This window comes from Phocoena phocoena, chromosome 6 (genome assembly GCF_963924675.1).
Source record: "Phocoena phocoena chromosome 6, mPhoPho1.1, whole genome shotgun sequence".
NCBI classification, from domain to species: domain Eukaryota; kingdom Metazoa; phylum Chordata; class Mammalia; order Artiodactyla; family Phocoenidae; genus Phocoena; species Phocoena phocoena.
Genome location: NC_089224.1, coordinates 47,223,989 through 47,241,324, shown reverse-complemented (window position 1 = coordinate 47,241,324; position 17,336 = coordinate 47,223,989). Strand labels below are relative to the sequence as shown.

General features: G+C 36.5%; 1 protein-coding gene across 11 annotated transcripts in view; it reads left to right on the top strand.

The window, feature by feature from the left end:
• The window catches only part of DENND4C (DENN domain containing 4C), a 93,885-nt gene that overhangs the window by 52,089 nt on the left and 24,460 nt on the right, over positions 1–17,336 (top strand). For 6 of the 11 annotated variants that reach the window (XM_065879211.1, XM_065879212.1, XM_065879206.1 and 3 more), the window contains 6 exons: positions 2,539–2,667; positions 2,859–3,003; positions 3,280–3,426; positions 8,185–8,307; positions 9,158–9,304; positions 11,901–13,060. In XM_065879211.1, coding sequence (XP_065735283.1) covers positions 2,539–2,667; positions 2,859–3,003; positions 3,280–3,426; positions 8,185–8,307; positions 9,158–9,304; positions 11,901–13,060 — 1,851 coding nt within the window. The remainder of the gene's footprint in view (positions 1–2,538; positions 2,668–2,858; positions 3,004–3,279; positions 3,427–8,184; positions 8,308–9,157; positions 9,305–11,900; positions 13,061–17,336) is intronic. The other 5 variants (XM_065879208.1, XM_065879205.1, XM_065879209.1 and 2 more) reach the window with 4 other exon arrangements.

Sequence of the window (17,336 nt, the reverse complement as noted above, 5' to 3'; positions counted from 1 at the left end):
CATTTTATTTGTTTATTGATTACACACAGAATAGCACATTAAAATTTTCACAGTATTTTTATGTACATTATTTCCTTTGGTATTCCCAGCAACTCTATGAGGCAGTTATATATTAGCTATATTTTACAAAGAAAGAAATTTGAAACTTAGATGAAATGACACACACATAAGGCCACCTAGCAAGGAAGTGGTTTTGATTTTTAGGTTCATACTCCATTAGAACCCACTGTCTCATTCATATGCTTAATGTTTTGACAGCTTTGTGTTCTACATGTTATGTTGGCAGAAGTTGTAATAACGTAGATTTTTAAATACAACTAGTAGAGACCCAGAAATAGCATATGCCATGTAGGCTAAATTAAAGTTAAAATGCATAGTGTGTTTTGCTTTTAATACTATTTATTAAATTTTTAATGGAAATGAAATGTTTGTGTCAAGCTTATCTTACCTTGTCTCATCAGTCTATTCATATAGATATTGTTGTACATTGCTGAGTAACAAACCACCCCAGAACTTAGTGGCTTAAAATAACCATTCTATTAAATCTTATTATTTTATTTGCTGAAAATCCAGGAAGAATTTGCGGTAATTTTTCTGCTCCACATTGTATTACTTAGAATCACTTGGTTGTAATCAGTTGCTAGCTGGTCTGGTCTGGAAGGTCCAAGACAGCTTAACTCACATGCAGCCAGGTACCTTGGCAAGGTTATCTGGAAGGCTGGGCTCAGGTGGACCCCTCTTCCTCCATGTAGTCTCAGACCTCTCCATGTGGTACTTGGGCTTTTCTCATGATAGCTTAGCACTCCAAGAGCATTTGTTTCAAGAGGAAGTGGAAAGTGACCTTTCTTAAGGCTTAAGCCAGGAAACTGGTACAGTTGTCACTTCAGGCAAATTCTATTGGTCATGTAATCTCAGAGGCTTTCCCCCTCAATTAAGGGGAAGGGACATAGACTTCTCATGGGAGGAGTAGCAAAGAGTCTGTGGCCATCTTTTATCTAACATAGATATCCAAAAGGTATCATGTTGTAGGCAACAAAATACTGCAATTAAAAAATTATATCCTTGGCATTATTACTGTTTCTTTAGTTTGATGCCTGGCTCTTATACCGGTAAGCCTGGAAGTTTGGAGGAATAGTTTGTAGACTTCAGAATAAATTAATTGTCGAGAATGGTTTTGGAAAATTTCAGATTAATCCCAGTTTGACATAGAAAGTGATTTACTTCTTCATGGCTCATAGAATCTTAGAGTTGAATAGGACCTTAAGATATTTTAGTAAAACTTCAACCTAAACCTGAGATGTTGGAAGTCTGTAATATATGGGACCTTGCCTATGCTTGAGTTGGCTTTGTTAGAAAGTTTGTGTTTTATGCTGAGTTCAGTTCCACCTCCCTGTGGCTTTTTTGGGACTGCAGAAGCTGTTTACTGCTTCTTTCAAGTGACAACTCTTCAGATATTTGAAGAACTCTTGTGACACATTCTTCTTAATCACGTCATACATCTTACCTAGTTCTCCCATTTGTTCCTAATTTATGTAGTTTCCTAACACTTCTTTAACCTAGTCATTTATGAAGTTACTCTAACAGTTTCTGAACTCCTCTGCTCCTAAATTAAACTTTCCATTTCTAGCTTTAGAGTACTCATCTTTATGATCCTCTGCCTCTTCACATCTCTTTCCCTACTTCATCTCTTGAATAAAATATCCTTTCTCAAATTACTTTCCCCTTTAGTAGAGAGTGCAACTTGGCTTTATGGTACTCACAGTTGTTAAACAGCTCTGTTATAAACAGAGGACATTTTACAAGTCCCAAGAAGAGTATCTTTTTTATGTATCTTTTCTTATTCTCAGATTAAGCTCTAGTAGTCTTGGCTGCCTTGTTCACTGCTTTTGTAAACTGGCTCACCTCTTTGCCAGGGATCCATGAGATTCCTGTTTCATTCTTCATGGTTTCTACTGTTGTCTTCCAAATGTGATATTCTAACTTTTAGGAGTTCCCCATTGAGTCGTCGTCTTCTGATCAAATTTAGCCCTCTTCAGTAAACACATATTCTCAGAAAAGCCTTTGCTAATAATATTATAGTGTTTTTAACTTTCTTCTCATACTTTTTTAAGACACGGGTTCATAGAATTCTTTTTGTTATGTAGGCATTCTGGAGATGCTGCTTTTAATTCCTTTGGCATAAAATATAGAACATGATTTGGGAGAGAGCTATTTTAATCATGCTTGATTTTAAAAACGAATTCCTTCTCATATTATGGAAAATAATAGTTGTTTTCTTTGTGTAAACTTAGTTACTGAAACAAACGGCACACGTGCCCATAGGTCTTATGTGGAAAAGTTAATAATGCTGGTACTTCCATTGATGAATAGTTTTAAAAAATAGTTTACCAAGACTCTCAAACCAGAACAAAGGAGAAAATAGTAATAACTATTGCTTAATAACTTTGAAAAGAAGAATTGAGTAAAGTCATTTAAAAATCTCTACAAGTCACAGACTAATATGCTAACTATTAATGCTTTGATGTTATTTTTTGTTAGGTGTGCTATCGAGTAGTAATGCAGCTTTGTGGACTTTGGGGTCATCCTGTCTTAGCAGTGAGAGTTTTATTTGAAATGAAAACTGCTAAAATAAAGCCAAATGCTATTACTTACGGCTATTATAATAAGGTAAGTAGGATTGACATTAGGCAATATATGCTGCTTATTAAGATTGATAAATTTATTATGCCTTTTATTTCAGAAACTTTTTTTAGACGTTTTGGGGTAGAATTCTTTTTGTATATATTATATGTGTATGTATTTTTTAAAAATTCAAATATTCCTAATAAAGATTATTTTAACCTTTATTTTACCTTTAGGTAGTTTTGGAGAGCCCGTGGCCTAGCAGTACCCGCAGTGGTATCTTCTTATGGATGAAGGTACGGAATGTGGTACGTGGCTTGGCACAATTTAGGCAGCCACTTAAAAATACCGTGCAAAAGTCACAGGTCTCCTCAATATCAGGTAATAAATGTGGTTGGAAAGATACTTTCTTGCTGAACCATAAGCTTTATAGACATATGAATTTTTACTTACATGAGGCAGTAAACGTAAATGAAATTCTAGTTTTGATATTTTCATATACTACTAAAGATAGAGGTTGCCTAGTCCAAAATTATTTTCTTCTCTCACAAATTTAGAAAGTATTCTGCAACTTTAAATGAACTGTGAGTCACTCATGTTTAGTTTCAGAGATTACCAGTGCATGAGTTATTGAACTGCTGTTGTCCTTATCTTTAGCTCCTCAAAATGCCACAGGTGGAAGTGATGGGGACACGGTGAGCCACGGTAGTGTGGATAGTTCTAATGATGCTAACAGTGGGGAGCACACAGTCTTCGTCAGAGATTTAATCAGTCTTGATTCCACTGATAATCACTCTAGCACAGGTACTAAAATCTGGATTTTACTAACCCTTCACTTACTCTCATGTTAAGTCTTCCATTTTTTAAAAAAACTTTTACCTTCCTCTCTCAAGTTTGTGCAATATGAATACCTAAAAAATACAAGGGGAGAAAGTACACCTCTGATTGCAGATCACTTCTCTTATTTCCTATAGTATAAAATAAACTTGGGAGTGCTGTGCAAAAGGCTCTTACATGGTACTTCTTTGTGTTCGTTCATCATTAATTTGTGAAAGTATATGATATCATTGTTAGGAATTGTGAGCTGAGGAACTTGACTGTTAGTGACACAATTGCAAATCTTCTTTTCATTAAGTGGATAATATTTATTAAAGATTAGAGATTATGAATATTAAAGAGGGAAGAAAATAAGTCACACACCACGAGAAAAACGTATTCTTTGCATAGTCATTACTTTAAATGACACTTTTTAAAATCTGAGAAACTACTGAAGCTGCTTTTACATACAAAGCTATGGGCATAATCTCTGTCCTCTGAAGTTAGAAATAAGCTTAATTAAAGTAGCACGTTGAGCAGATATATGTGTGTTGCACATCCTTCTCGTGTTTTTCTTTTTTGTTATTGTTAATATCTCAAGCTTTTCTTTAAAGAGAATTCTGAGTCTAATTCCTGTGCTTCATCTGATGAACTTGTCTCAATGACTGAAGTTTCCTTTTCTCTGCTCTTTGTTGCTCTGCTTTTTGCTCTGTGCTGTTTCTTGGTGCTGCATTTGTCCTTGGCTGTCATGGTGTGGGGTGCAGACAGACTTGTGTGACGTGAAGCTATGGATACACGTGTGCATTAATTCTACCCTTGAATGTTAACCACTTCAGGTAATTTCCCATTTATTAGGTTAAATTTTGCTGACATGCAAGGGTGGGGGAGAGGCCTTTTGTTATATTTTAAGTACTGTTGCAAGTGGAAAGCAATTTTAGTTTTCTTGGCTTTTTCTCCTTCAGATACGTGTAATCATATACATACTACTGAAAATACCCAACTAACGCTTTATGATCAATTTGCAAAGCATATTTATCTTAATTGAAAATATGCTATGCCTTGCTACAATTCTTATTTTGAGGGTGGTTTGTAGCATCATTGAGTCAAATAGTTTTATGAGCGTTAAAGATTTCAGTATTCCAGCTGTTAAGGTGGTTTTTGCTTGCTAAAACTGAACTGCTGATTCTTGTGCTAAAAACTATCCCCATAATTACAGAAGCATGTATAAATTGGTGAAAGTCAACATAAAGCTGTAAGTTGCAATCCTGTTTATAAATTAAATTTCTTTCAACATGTGGGAATTTTCATGAGACTTTCATTTGAAAACCACCTTATTTTATTTCCTCCTGTATTTTTTCCCTAGTGCTTATAGAATAAATGGATTTCATTTATGGAAAATCAAGAAAATAATTTGTGGTATGAAACCATTTCACTAATAATAATAATAGATAAACACTCTCCTTATCTCTCTGGATTTTTAAACTTGTCTCCTTTAAAGGCAAAAAAAACGATTTACTAGTAATTCTGGGAAACTGCATAAAGATTCCATATTCCCCAGTTGGGGAAGAAACTTCAGATCCCTTTTTCATATATTTCTTTTAAGCTACATTTCAAATGACTGAAGCTCTGATACTGAATTTACAGTGATTATGTGTCTCTGTAGAGTTTCTGGTGATATCATCTGATATTTTTGGAGACTTCCAGCCCAGATGCTTAAGTTACTCTTTTCATTAAGGATTATCTCACAGAATCTTTCCACTTAGTACCTGATACTGAGTCACTTAGCTTGTTGAGGGCATGTCTGGGTTTAATCAGTTTACTCAGTTCCCAGTCTAGTGTCCATTTCATGGCACCGTAATGCTTTACCAGACTTTCTGGGGGGGGGGGCAATAAAAAAAAAAAAAGACTGAAAGAAGTCAGTCATTCTAAATAGCAGTATTTTTTTTAATTAAAAAATTTTTTAATCGAAGTACAGAGTTACAGTATTGTGTTAATTTCAGGTGTACAGTGATTCAGTTATATACACATACACACATACACACATATATATTCTTTTTCAGATTCTTTTCCCTTATAGGTTATTACAACATATTGAGTATATAGTTCCCTGTGCTATATAGCAGGTCCCTGTTGGTTATCTAAATAGCAGGTTTTTTTAAAGCTTAATTCTTTTGTTATATGGTGAACCCAAAGTTTGAAAGGCAGTTTAAAAAGTGGTAGAAAGTGAAAAAATAAAAAGTGGGGCTTCCCTGGTGGTGCAGTGGTTGGGAGTCCGCCTGCCGATGCAGGGGACATGGGTTCGTGCCGCGGTCCGGGAGGATCCCACATGCCACGGAGTGGCTGGGCCCGTGAGCCATGGCCGCTGGGCCTGCGCGTCCGGAGCCTGTGCTCCGCAGCAGGAGAGGCCGCAGCAGTGAGAGCCCCGCATACCACACAAAAAAAAATAAAAATAAAAAGTGGGCTTCCCTGGTGGCGCAGTGGTTGGGAGTCCGCCTGCCGATGCAGGGGACGCGGGTTCGTGCCCCGGTCCGGGAGGATCCCACATGCTGTGGAGCGGCTGGGCCCGTGAGCCATGGCCGCTGAGCCTGCGCGTCCGGAGCCTGTGCTCCGCAGTGGGAGAGGCCACAACAGTGAGAGGCCCTCCTACCGCAAAAAAAAAAAAAAAAAAAGTGGTAGACAGTGGAAGGCACTATATTTTTTGTTTTATGTGTTTTTCATTGACATCCTTTATAATGATCCACTGGTAACTTGCCTTTATTTCAGTTTTAATTTTAAACTTATTAAATGTTTCAAGAATAGTACGAAGAACTCTTGAATAACTTTTATTTAGTTTCATTCACTTTTAGTTTGACACATTTGCTTTATCAGTTTCTTTCTGTACACATGTACTTTTTTCCCCTAAATTATGTGAGAGCAGATTGCATACATCTTGCCCTTTTACCTCTTAATACTTCAGTGGTATTTGCTCTTACATAACCACAGTATAGTTTCCAAATTCAGGAAAACATTGTTTTACTTCTTTAATGTATAGTCTGTATTCCAGTGTTGTCAGCTATAATGTCCTTTGTGGTACTTTAACTCCTCTTTAGTCTCCTTTAACCAGGCACAGTTCCCCACCTTTTCTTTGTCTTTCATAACCTTGACCTTTTTGAAGAATACGTCCAGTTATTTTGTGGAATGCTGCCAAATTTGATTAGGTTATGCATCCATGGCTCTTCTACAAAAATTATGTTAAATCCTTCTGAGATAATCAGAACCCAGAGGCACACAATGTCTGTCTGCCCCTCATTGGTAACGTTAAATTTTATCACTTGATGTCAGTGTTTGGTTTCTATTAGTTACCATTATCCCCCTTGCAGATAATAAGCTATTTGTGAAGAGACACTGAGACTATGCAACAATATCTTCTTTTTCATCACACTTTCTTTTTTAAATTTATCATCCATTGATGATTCCTGCCTGAACCAATCGTTTTACTGTGATGGCTGTAAGGTGGTGGTTTTGCCAACTCTATTGTCCCCTCACATTTATAAGATAATATTCTTTTGAATGTTCTTTAGAAATGTCCTCTCATGTTTTTGAGCACTTGCTTTCTTGCATAACAAAACGTTCCTGGCTCATTCTTGTACCTTCCCTGACTGAGCTCTGGAATCGGCCTTTTCTTCAAGGATCCCAGGTTCCTTTTAATGGGCAATAGATTTTAGAAACGAATGTCTGGGCTGTAGAAATGCTTACTCCCTCCAGGGTGTTGTCGTTCTAGACTTTTTCAGCAGAGGTAGAAAAATGTGTATGTATTTTAGAAATACTTCTAATTCCAAATCAGCCCCACAGGTTTTTCTTTGCCTTCCTTCATTTCACTTTTTAAAGATCTCTCTTCTTCCACCGTAAGAATCTTGGCTCCCAACATCATCACATTTACTCATTTGCTCAGTCCTACAGTGCACATAATATAATTTCAGAATTGCTATATCCATTCCCCTGTGAGAAATAAACCTAAGGAGTTTAGGATTTGACTGTTACCCCCCATGACTAGGGTATATACTCAGAATAATGTGTTAAAAGTTACACAGTTAAAAGTTAAAAGTTACACATTACATTAGTCCTCCCCCATCCTTTCAGTGTGATCATGCTATTCATAAACAATTGGTTTTGTTTGTTTCCGTGTGCATTCAGTTTTAGTTACACCCTGGCCCTCAGTTTTGCTGATTTAAGTTTTTGAACTTGTAGAAGTTAATACATTTCCAAAAATAAAAACAATATGATAACCATATTTAGAGAAGTTTCCTCTCTCTCAATCCCTTCCATCCTATTTTCCCCCATCCCTTGTAGGTAACCAGTTTTGTTTTCTGGTTTATTATTCCTGCATTTCTTTTTGCAAAAGTAAGCAGATATATGTTTGTTTTATTTCCACTTCTTTCTTACGCAAAAGGTAGCATTCTGTAGATGCACTCTAAAAGAAACTTTCGAAACATCTTATCCAAATCTACTAATTTATAGGTAAGGAAATTAAATTAAGATTCACTGCTTCCAAGTGTGTAATGGTTTTTAGTCTTTGATGTTCCTGTTTCTACTGTTCTTTGATTCTTACCATTGTTGTAAAATGTTTTGTGTTCTTCATGAGCTTTCTTCTCTTCTTTTTTTTACAAGTTTAATTGTGTAAGTTGGTGGAATTTCCTTTTGACATTTTATAGCTGGACTATAAATATATGAAAACATTTATATGTCAGCCTACATTCTTTTTAACAGGTGGTCAGTCTGACCAAGGCTATGGGTCTAAGGATGAACTTATAAAGGATGGTGCAGAAATTCATGTGCCTGAAGAACAAGTATCAGGAGACTTGATAACCAAAACAAAAGTGCAAACAGAAGGTTAAGTACTGATGTTTACTAGCTTTACTTAGAAAAATACCTATATTAATTAAAAGTCTTATTTGATAATTTTGGTGATAATTTCCAGAAATGTAAAGTCTGGGCTTATAAGATACTATGTACTCTTATATATGATAGATTTTTGGTAGTCTCTGAATTTTAGAATTTAAGAGATCTTTAGAGACTCTGTAGGTCAGCCCTCAAGTTTGTAGGAAACTGCAGCCCATCAAGGTATTCATTTGCCAGTGTTAAATAACTACTTTGTGACAGAACCAGGACTAAACTCTGAGTCATCAAACTTTTATTTTAAAATGCTCTTTCACTAGAAGTCCTTCAAATATCTAAGTCGATAATTTTCATTTATAGGTTCCAATATAGTCTGTGTAGTTTTCCCTTTTTTAGGGGACTCATTGAGATAGAAATGAGAAATGATTTGTAGTAGTCATTTTAAGGAAATATGGAGAAATATTTTGGCTTTTTGATAATACGATGGTCTTCCTATCTTCTTACAAAAAAGTACAGTTTCTTTAATGATGTCACTTTATGCTCTAGAATTATGCAGAAGCAAGCCCCTCTCCTACTTGACAAGTGATGAGGAGTGTGACAGAAGGCCAAAGCCTTAATTTATTCACTCAGGAATGCTCAAGTTAGGATTATGAATGTTAAAATAAAGCATTTATTTCAGTCAGTACTGGCAACATTTATGGCATAAAATAAATCAGTAATAAAATAGAGAAAAAGTATTCACCCCCACTTAGAGAAAAAATACATAAAATATATTTAAAAAATACTTTTTTCTGTTCAATACTGGCAAAAATAGAAATGATAACATCCAGATATTTTTTCCCAGAGGTATGCGATGTCTCTGCTGTTGTGGCCAAACATTCACAACCTAGTGCAGAGCCCCCGAGTCCTCCTGAGCCTCCTGCATGGGGCGGCAGTATTGTGAAAGTTCCATCTGGTATATTTGATGTCAATGGCAGGAAAAGTAGCACTGGTGAGTCTTTACATATTGGTTATCACATATTTAAAATACACTTCTATAGGTACATGTGTGTCTTTAATGACATTATAAATTGCTAACTTAATTGTAATGAACATGCTAAAGAGCCAGAAGTAAGCTGAATCCTATAAATGTGCTAAAGAAGAAATTAAAATAGTTATTTAAAGATAATTCGTTTTTAAAAGGAAGGGTATTAAGTGTGTTTAGTTGTTATTTGGAATACCTTTTCTTATAGTGCTTGTTCTGAGTTCCGTCCTCCTTTCCTATGGTTGATAATGAGAGAGGACTGTAGGATGGGCCTGCTATACTCATCCTAACAGAGAGGCAGTTATGTGGTCAAATTCCAAAGGGCTTGTGTGTGGCAGGGTAATTCCTAAGCCTGAAGGGAAATGGAAGAAAAAGATTCACATCACTTAACGTTCTGCACAAAAATACCAGCGGGTCTTTAATTTTTGCCCAATTATTCTAGGTACCCTGAGCCACTTTCTATTTATAGTTAAGTATTTGTAATGAATAACTCTGTTGTGTGTGACTCCCATGAATTTGTGTTTACTGCCTTCAATTATGTGTAGTCCTCCTAAGTACCCTTAAGGCATACGTCTTAAGTGTATGATTTTAAAAGACAATGAAATTGGCCTGTGTCATTTGCCTTTTGTTAGTAGTAGCTACAGTTCACGTCCCTAAAGTCAGCAGTCTATCTGTAAGTGTATCTATTGTATGACTTTATAGAAATTAATTCGCTCAGCTTTTTAAGTCAATGTGGAAATACTCCTTATTCCTAAAGTTTTTTTTTTTTTTTTTTAATTGTGATACCAAGTTCGGTTATTTTACAGGGAGTGAGGGGATAGTGTTTTGCTAATGAGGTGGAGCTACAGATGTTTTGAAAAAAATAATTGATATATATATTCTTTATCCCATTTTCCCAACCTATTGATAGCAGGTTAAAAAAAAAAAAAGGAGGGCAGTTTTCTTTATCAGAGGTTTAGAATCTTCTCAGAATATTGAAATGGACATGGTCTGGGGACTGGTGCATTTTCTTCTCTTTTTATTGATCTCATTTCCATGTTACATTTTGATGTAGGAAGATTTGTTCTATTAAGAAAAGAGGAGGTGGTAATGAGGCTTTTTCCAATATATCTAACAGTCAATTTTATTTTAAAATTGAACAAAATGTGACACTAAATTTCCTAGAAATGGTATGAGAACCAGTAAATTTGCAAAGATCTTTTCTCAAATATTGTTAAAAGTTTTCAAAGCAGGTACAAACTTCGGAGTTATAAAATAGGCTAATTTAATTCCCTTAAATGCTTTAAAATATCTCTAAATGCTTATTATTCTGTTTAATTGGAAAGATTATGATTATTAATAGATACCAATTTGGAATATTAAAAAGAACCTTGAAATCAATTTGGAAGATTAAAAAAAAGATCTTATCATAATGACAACTTTCCCTTCCAAACTCCCAGGTCATTATACTTTTTAAAAAACAAATGAGAGGGCTTCCCTGGTGGCACAGTGGTTGAGAGTCCGCCTGCCGATTCAGGGGACGCAGGTTCATGCACCGGTCTGGGAAGATCCCACGTGCCGCGGACCCTGCACGTCCGGAGCCTGTGCTCCGCAATGGGAGGGGCCACGGCAGTGAGAGGCCCGCGTACCACAAAAACAAAACAAACAAAAAACAAAAAAAATGAGAATCCTAAATATGAATGGGTAGACTTAAGTTCTGCTAATGATGCAACTAGAAATAGCTTTTGGTCTTGGTGTGGAAAAAATTGCATGGTAGCAAAGAGTTAATGACTGCCTGCATCCCCCAAAGGTGGGGGAGGTTCCTGCAGACACTGGCATAATTTTGTTTCACTTGCTCAAACAAGATTGACCTCTATGAGGGCTGGGATTATGTCAGTTTTATTCTCCATTGTATTCTTAGCACCTCACATAGTGGGTGCTAGTAGGAATTCAGATATTTGTTGAAGGAATAAACATATCTGAACAAATTTTGGCTATTCAGATTTTAGCAGGCTTCTTGGAATCTGCTGATTCTAAGTGCTCCATTCTAGATCCTTTTACTTTGGAGAAGTAAGGCTTTGGCTATAGCAAATATATAATTTCTCTATGATTATGAATTTGCTTTCTGCAGGGTAGATTCCTGGCAAATACTTGTTGAATTAGATATATGAAACCCAAGATAGAAGAGCTTATTTCTTTTTAGGTCTGCTATTTAATGTGGAATATATTTCTTAAACTGAATATAAAACTCTTAAAATATAAAACATGTTTATAGATGTATATTTATTGATAAATGTGATATCTTTAGTGAACAGTACAGGTATATACAGTATATATTGCACGATCCTTTTTAAAAATGTGTGTATATGCATAGAGGATGAAAGGCAGATTATACATTAAAATGTTATCTCTGAGAGGCAGGGTTGAATGGAGTAATTTTTGGCCTTTTTCTGTATACCGTCTTACCTTTCTGAATCTTTTACTTTGAGTATGTGTCACTTTCAAAAATTAGAAAAAAACAATTTTATAAAAGTTACATCAGAAAATAGAGATTTATTTTTAATACTGCACTTTCTCTTTTTAGGTAGTACACCAAATACACTGTTTTCTACTCAAGATCCAGTTGAAGATGCAGTCCTTGGTGAAGTTACTAATCTCAAGAAGAATGGTGATAGAGGAGAAAAAAGGCAAAAGCATTTTCCGGAGAGAAGCTGTAGTTTTAGTTCTGAAAGTCGAGCAGGAATGTTGCTTAAGAAGAGCAGTTTGGATTTAATTTCAAGTGAAGTGGCTATCATGATGGGAGCAGATGCCAGGATTCTCACAGCAGCACTGACGAGTCCTAAGACTTCTCCACTTCATATTGCAAGAACCCATAGCTTTGAGAGTATTAGCTGTCATCCAGCTGACACTAGGACTCGTGTGTCTGAAAGCACTTGGGATTCTGAGCACAGATCTTCATCGGTGTTAGAGATGCTTGAGGAAAGCCAAGAGTTCATAGAACCTGTGGTTGATGAAAATGTAGCTAAAACTCCTGTGACAAAGGATACATGTGACAGCCTACAAAATGACAGTAATCAGTCCAGAGACTTGAAAGCAGGATCCAAAGATCTAGTAAATAAGAGAAGTAGTTTATGTGGTGTTGCTAAAGCTATTGAGAGGGAAGATGTTGAAACTGGACTAGATCCTTTGTCACTTTTAGCCACTGAATGTATAGGAGAAAAAACTGATTCAGAAGATAAGTTGTTTTCTCCAGTTATTGCACGTAATCTGGCTGATGAAATTGAAAGCTATATGAATCTAAAGAGTCCCTTGGGTAGCAAGTCTTCTAGTATGGAACTACATGGAGAGGGAAACAGAGAGCCTGGCACTACCAGTGCATTTATTCACCCTTTAGAGAGGAGATCAAGCCTACCTTTAGATCATGGTCCTGCAGCACAGGACAGTCCTGAAAGTGAAAAGAGCTCCCCTGCAGTGTCCAGATCTAAAACTTTTACTGGGCGTTTCCGGCAACAAACTCCCTCTCGAGGTCATAAAGAACGTTCAGCTTCTTTATCAGCACTGGTCCGTTCTTCACCACATGGCTCATTGGGTTCTGTGGTAAATTCTTTGTCAGGGCTAAAGCTGGACAATATACTCTCAGGACCCAAGATGGATGTGCTAAAATCTGGTATGAAACAAGCAGCTACAGTAGCCAGTAAGGTGTGGGTAGCTGTATCATCTGCCTACAGCTATTCAGATGATGAGGTAAGAGTGTTTTATGTGTGTCATCTGTCTGATGTTGGAATGTTTGGAGTATTTTTAAATATATATATTATTATTTAGATATTTCTGGTAACTTTAATATTTTAAAACATGCATATCCTACTTCTTTCTTGAAATGACTTCAACATACATGTAAGGAAATTAATAATGAAGTTTATACTTTAAGTTTATAATTCCACAGCCCAGTCTAAACTAACACATTAAATCTATTGATTTGAAAGAACTAATGATTAATGTTTGATTTAATGTTATATTTGCATAGCACTTCACTTTTTAAATAGCTTTCACCTGTGTTATCTCTTTAAGATATGTGAAGTCACTCTACAACTTAATCAGTGGATTTCAATACTGCACAACAAAAACTGCTAACTATTTATTTATTTATTTTGGCTGCACGGGGTCTTAGTTGCAGCACGTGGGATCTTTGTTGCGGCATGTTTAGTTGCAGTATGCGGGATCTTTAGTTGCAGCATGCAGACTTCTGAGTTGCAGCATGCATGTGGAATCTAGTTCCCCAACCAGGGATCGAACCTGGGCCCCCTGCATTGGGAGCACAGAGTCTTACCCACTGGACCACCAGGGAAGTCCCCCAAACTGCTAACTTTTTATTGAAGTTCAGTTGATCTACAATACTGTATTAGTTTCAGGTGTACAGCATAGTAATTCAGTTTTTGCGCATTATATTCCGTTTTAGGTTACTACAAGATATTGGGTATAATCCCCTGTGCTAGAAAGTAGATTCTTGTTGCTTATCTATTTTATGTATAGTAGTTTGTATCTGTTAAACCCGTACCCCTAATTTGTCCCTCTCCCCTTCCTCTTTGGTAACCATAAGTTTGTTTTCTATTTCTTTGAGTCTGTTTCTGTTTTGTACATACATTCATTTGTATGACTTTTTAGATTCCACATATGAATGATATCATACAGTATTTATCTTTCTCTGTCTGACTTACTTCACTAAGCATTAATATTCTCCAGGTCTCTCCATGTTGCTACAGATGGCAATAGTTCATTCTTTTTAACGGCTGAGTAATATTCCAGTGTGTGTGTATGTGTGTATCACATCTTTATGATCCAGTCGTCTGTTGATGGGCACTTGGGTTGCTTCCATGTCTTGGCTGTTGTACATAGTGCTGCTATGAACATTGTGGTACATGTCTCTTTTTGAATTAGTGTTTCCTTTTTTTCTGGATATATACTCAGGAGTGCAATTGATGTATCTTATGGTAATTCTATTTTTAGTTTTTTAAGGAACCTCCATACTGTCTTCCATAGTGGCTGCACCAATTTACATTTCCATAAAAAATGTATGAGGACTCCCTTTTCTCCACATCCTCTCCAACATTTGTTATTTGTAGACATTTTGATATAGACATTTTGACAGGTGTGAGGTGATACCTCTTTGGGGTTTTGATTTGCAATTCTTGAATAATTAGTCATGATGAGCATCTTTTCGTGTGCCTGTTAGCCATCTGTATGTCTTTGGGAAAATATCTATTCAAGTCTTCTGCCCGTGTTTTGATTGGATTGCTTGTTTTTTTTTTTTATATTAAGCTGTATCAGCTGTTTGTATATTTTGAGTAAGTGGCATCATTTGCAGATATTTTCTCTTATTCCATAGGTTGTCTTTTTGATTTGTTGATGGCTTCTTTTGCTGTGCAAAAGCTTTTAAATTTAATTAGGTCCCATTTGTTAATTTTAGGGGACAGATCCAAAAAATACTGCTATGATTTATGTCAAAGAGTGTCCTGCCTATGTTCTCTTCTAGGAGTTTTATGGTTTCAGGTTGTATATTTAGGTCTTTAATCCATTTTTTTTTTTTTTTTTTGCGGTATGTGGGCCTCACTGTTGTGGCCTCTCCCGTTGCGGAGCACAGGCTCCAGATGCACAGGCTCAGCGGCCATGGCTCACAGGCCCAGCCGCTCCACAGCATGTGGGATCTTCCCAGACCGGGGCATGAACCTGTGTCCCCTGCATCGGCAGGCGGACTCTCAACCACTGCGCCACCAGGGAAGCCCCTTTAATCCATTTTGAGTTTATTTTTGTATATGGTATGAGGGAATTTTCTAATCCCATTGTTTTGCCTGTAGCTATCCAGTTTTCCTAGCACCACTTGTTGATAGAACTGTCTTTTCTCCATTGTATAGTCTTGCCTCCTTTGTCATAAATTAATTGATTGTAGGTGTGTGGGTTTATTTCTGGGCTCTCTGTTCCGTTCCATTGATCCATGTATCTGTTTTTTTGTGCCAGTACCACACTGTTTTGATTACTGTAGCTTTGCAGTATAGTCTGAGGTCTGGGACGTTTATACCTCCTGCTTTGTTCTTTTTTTCTCAGGATTGCTCTGGTAATTTGGGGCCTTCTGTGGTTCCATATAAATTTTAGGATTATTCTATTTCTGTGAAAAATGATAGGGGATGCAATCTGTAGATTTCTTTGGGTAGTGTGGCTTTTTTTTTTTTTTGCGGTACGCGGGCCTCTCACTGTTGTGGTCTCTCCCATTGTGGAGCACAGGCTCCAGACGCGCAGGCGCAGCGGCCATGGCTCATGGGCCCAGCCGCTCTGTGGCATGTGGGATATTCCTGGACCGGGGCACGAACCCATGTCCCCTGCATCGGCAGGCGGACTCTCAACCACTGCACCACCAGGGAAGCCCCTGTGTGGCCATTTAAATAATACTGATTCTTCCAAGAGCATGGGAATATCTTTCCATTTCTTTTAATCATTTTCACTTTTTTTTATCAATGTTTTATAGTTTTCAGTGTGTAGGTCTTTAACCTCCTTGATTAAGTTTATTCCTAGGTTTTTTTCTTCTTTTGATGCAGTTTTAAATGGGATTTTTTTTAAGTGGGATTTTAACTTTCTGATATTTCATTATTAGTGTATAGAAATGCAGCAGATTGCTGTATATTAATCTTGTATCCTTCAGCCTTTCTGAATTCATTTATTCTAAAAGTTTTTGGGGGGGACTTTAGGGTTCTCTGTATGGAGTGTCATGTCATCTGCAGTCCCTTTCAATTTGGATACCCTTTTTTCCCTTGTTTGATAACTTTGGCTAGTACTTCCAATACTATGTTAAATAGAAGGAAGGGGTGTGAATAGGCATCCTTGTGTTGTTCCTTAATTTAACAGGAAAGCTTTCATCTTTTCACCATTATTATGTTGGCTGTGGGTTTGTCATAAATGGCCTTTATTATGTTGAGATATGTTCCTTCTGTACCCACTTTGATGAGAGTTCTTATGATGAATGGATGTTGAATTTTGTCAAATACTTTTTCAGCATCTATTGAAATGATCATGTGGTTTTTGTCTTTCTTTTTGTTAGTGCCGTGTGCCACATTAATGGATTTGCATATGTTGAACCATCCTTGTGTCCCCAGAATAAGTCCAGCTTGATCATGGAGTATGATCCTTTTTATATGTTGTTTGATTTGGTTTGCTAATATTTTGATGAGGATTTTTGCATCTATATTCATCAAGAATATTGGTCTGTAACTTTCACTTTTTGTAGTATCTTTGTCTGGTTTTGGTACCAGGGTAATAGTGGCCTCGTAGAATGAGTTTGGGAGTGTTTCATCCTCTTTAATAATTTGGAATAGTATTAGAAGGATAGGTTTTAGCTCTTCTTTACATGTTTGGTAGAATTCCCCAGTGAAGCTGTCTGGTCCTAGACTTTTGTTTGCAGGTAGTTTTGTTATTGGCAATTCTATTTCACTTCTAGTAATTGGTCTCTTCAAATTGTCTATTTCTTCTTGACTCGGTCTTGGCTGGCTGTATGTTTCTAGAAATTTGTCTATTTCTTCTATGTTTCCCAGTGTGTTAGGATATAAATGTTCTTAGTATTCTCTTACAAGTTTTTGTATTTCTGTATTATTTGTTATTTCTACTCTACTCTTTTCATTTCTTATTTTGTTTATTTGGGTCCTCTCTTCTTCTTGGTGAGCCTGGCTAGAGGTTTGTCCATTTTGTTTATCTTTTCAAAATACTGGCTCTTAGTTTCATTGATCTTTTCTATTATTTTTTTAATCTCTATTTTATTTCCTCTCTGATCTTTATTATTTCCTTCCTTCTGCTGACTTTGGGCTTTGTTCTTCTTTTTCTAATTCTTTTAGGTGGTAGGCTAAGTTGTTTGAGATTTTCCTTGTTTCTTGAAAGAAGGCCTGTCTTACTGTGAATTTCCCTCTTAGAACTGCTTTTGCAGGATCCCATAGGTTTTATAAAGATATGTTTTACTTTTCATTTGTCCCAAGGTGTTTTC